Below are 2,586 nucleotides of genomic sequence, written 5' to 3' on the forward strand. Positions count from 1 at the left end.
ATTTGGAAACAGCCTAAGTGCCCATCAGCACAGGAGTGGATTAAAAGACTGTGGTACATCTACACTGTGGAATAATGCACTGCAATGAAAAGGAAGGAACTTTTACCATTTGCAACAGTATGGATGGAACTGGAGAGCATTATGCTAAGTGAAATAAGCCAGTTGGAGAAAGATAAGTATCACATGATCTCACTCATATGTGGTATATAATGATCGACATAAACTGATGAACCATAATGGATCCAGAGACAAGGTGGCACGGAGCAGACTGTCCAACCTTGGGGAGAAGGCAGGGGAGGAAGGGGTTAGAGATCAACCAAAGGACTTGTATGCATGCATATTAGCATGACCAATGGACACAGGCACTGAGGTGGTGGGGGCTTGCCCTCGGGGAAGGGGGTTAATTGGGTAAAAGGGAGACATGTAATACTTTAAACAATTAAAAAAAATAAAGTAATTACTCAACAAAATTTTTTTTAAAAAGTAAAAACAAAAAAAAACACATTCTATGCCAAAACTATGTGAAATTGAGATTCCAGTCTTTAAGTTCTGTTTGTTTTTAATATACAACTCTCTCTCTCAAAAGGCCACCAATACGAGGCAGAAGAACAAATTTCGTGAAACCATGGATGATTGCCCTTCTTGTTGCAGCTGTTGTGTTGGTTCTAGCAATAATCATCGGTCTCCTTGTTTATTTTTTGGCATTTGGTAAGAACCTATCTCATTGCATTTTTTTTAAATTTTAAATATCCACTCACTTATTTCAAAACTTTAATAATTTTTAATATTTTAGAATACAATTTTCAGTGCAACAATGATTTGCTTAAATGTGTACATACTTTGCATAATGTAATGTTGATTTGCATAAATTTATCTACATTTTGGAAATTATAATCTTTTATGTGTAAAAATGCTTCTAGCATTAAAATTTGACTTGGTTCACATAATACTTTTTCTTGACCAATGCCATAGATTTATATCCTATGTTATTGTATGATTTTATATTCTCAATATGACTTATTGAGAATAAAAAATTATTTTAGTAGCAATTCTAAATTCAAGGTCAACTTGTGTCAGGACACAACTGAAAATTACATGACTAAGAGATTGTGCAATCTTCAAAAAGGAAGAGAGAAGTGTTGGCCACAGCTACTGAATTAATTCTTAGGAGTTCATCAATTATGGGATGTTTTTGCATGCCATTCCCTCTATTTCCATTATTTATGTAGCTCATATGAACTAAAGAGAAATCATGCATATTTGTTCTCCCTTCCAGATCAGAAAAAGGTGCACTATTTCCAAACTTCCTTCCAGATCCCCAGTATTGAATATAATCCGGATTTTTCAGTAGAGCACTCAAAAATTAGGACTGACCTGAAACAAAAAATCAATGATGAGGTAAGTCTAAGTTTTGCTGGCATCATTTCTACCTGACAATACTGTTAGGGAGAAAGAGGTTAAAATAAAATAAGAGGTGAGTTGAGAACACACCAAATTACATCTATGTTAGGTTTGCCAGATAAAATACAGAATGCCCAGCTAAATTTTAATTTCACATCTTCCTGAAAATATACTCCATTCAATATTCTCAACATACTTATACTAAAAAGCATTTATTGTTTATCTGAAATTAAAGTTTAACTCTATTTTTATTTGCTACTCTTGGCAACTCTAACCAACATTGTCTCAGGTACACTGGAGAAAGGATGATTGCACCAAAGACTGAACAACATAAGCTAAACAAAAAGAAAAAAAATAGCTTAAGTACAAAAAAATAGAATATTTGGAAATATAACTCAATCATTCAGGCACAAACAACATTACCATATATCATTAAATATACACCTACAGTGTGTATGATCCTAATACATTTCCCTAATAATTAGGCAATTATATTGAACATTTGTTCCTAAAAAATAGAGCATAGAAACACATAGACTTCCACTGAAGACTTCAAATGTATACACAGCTTCTACTGAGCCAAGCATTGGCCAAAGATAAAAGATCATTCTTGCCAAATTCAGAAATATTTCTTTAGCCATTTCTCAACCAAAATCAGAAAATGATGAAATGAATTAAAATATGCAACTAAGTGGCATTGGCAGGGTACTGAATATTTTATTACAGGAATAAATATATTGAATTGGAGACAGTCTAAGCTTTGAAGTCAGAACATCTATGTTCAATCGGCTTCTCAACTTTGGGAAGCTACTTGACCCCTCAAGGTTTCCACTTTCAAAATAATGATAATCACACCCACCTCTGAATTATTCTGAGAATCAGTTAATGTTGCAAATAAAAAGTATGAAAAACAATGTCTGAATGGAGGTTAGTATCTGTTTCTTGTGTTCTCATGGAACTTTTCACACACCTCTGCTAGAGCACTTACTGCCTTGTGACATTATTATTATTTTATATGTCTAGGTTTCTCTGGATTTGTGAAGGGCTAAATCGACTTATTCTTATAATTCTGGTGCCTGTCACAGTGTCTGCCACATGGTAGGATCATAAAAATACTCATCAAACAAATGACTAGGGAATGAAGAATTTACTAGTAGTGGCCCTGTCCTCTAGAATACAAATGGT

The 2,586-nt window shown here is 33.8% G+C and overlaps 1 protein-coding gene across 1 annotated transcript in view; it reads left to right on the forward strand.

Moving 5' to 3' along the window:
* The window catches only part of LOC111822990 (transmembrane protease serine 11G-like), a 31,166-nt gene that overhangs the window by 12,170 nt on the left and 16,410 nt on the right, over window positions 1-2,586 (forward strand). Inside the window, exons 2-3 of the mRNA XM_023744852.1 lie at window positions 587-708; window positions 1,277-1,398. Coding sequence (XP_023600620.1) covers window positions 587-708; window positions 1,277-1,398 — 244 coding nt within the window. The remainder of the gene's footprint in view (window positions 1-586; window positions 709-1,276; window positions 1,399-2,586) is intronic.

The sequence above is a fragment of the Myotis lucifugus genome, unplaced genomic scaffold (assembly GCF_000147115.1).
Source record: "Myotis lucifugus unplaced genomic scaffold, Myoluc2.0 scaffold_492, whole genome shotgun sequence".
Classification (NCBI taxonomy): domain Eukaryota; kingdom Metazoa; phylum Chordata; class Mammalia; order Chiroptera; family Vespertilionidae; genus Myotis; species Myotis lucifugus.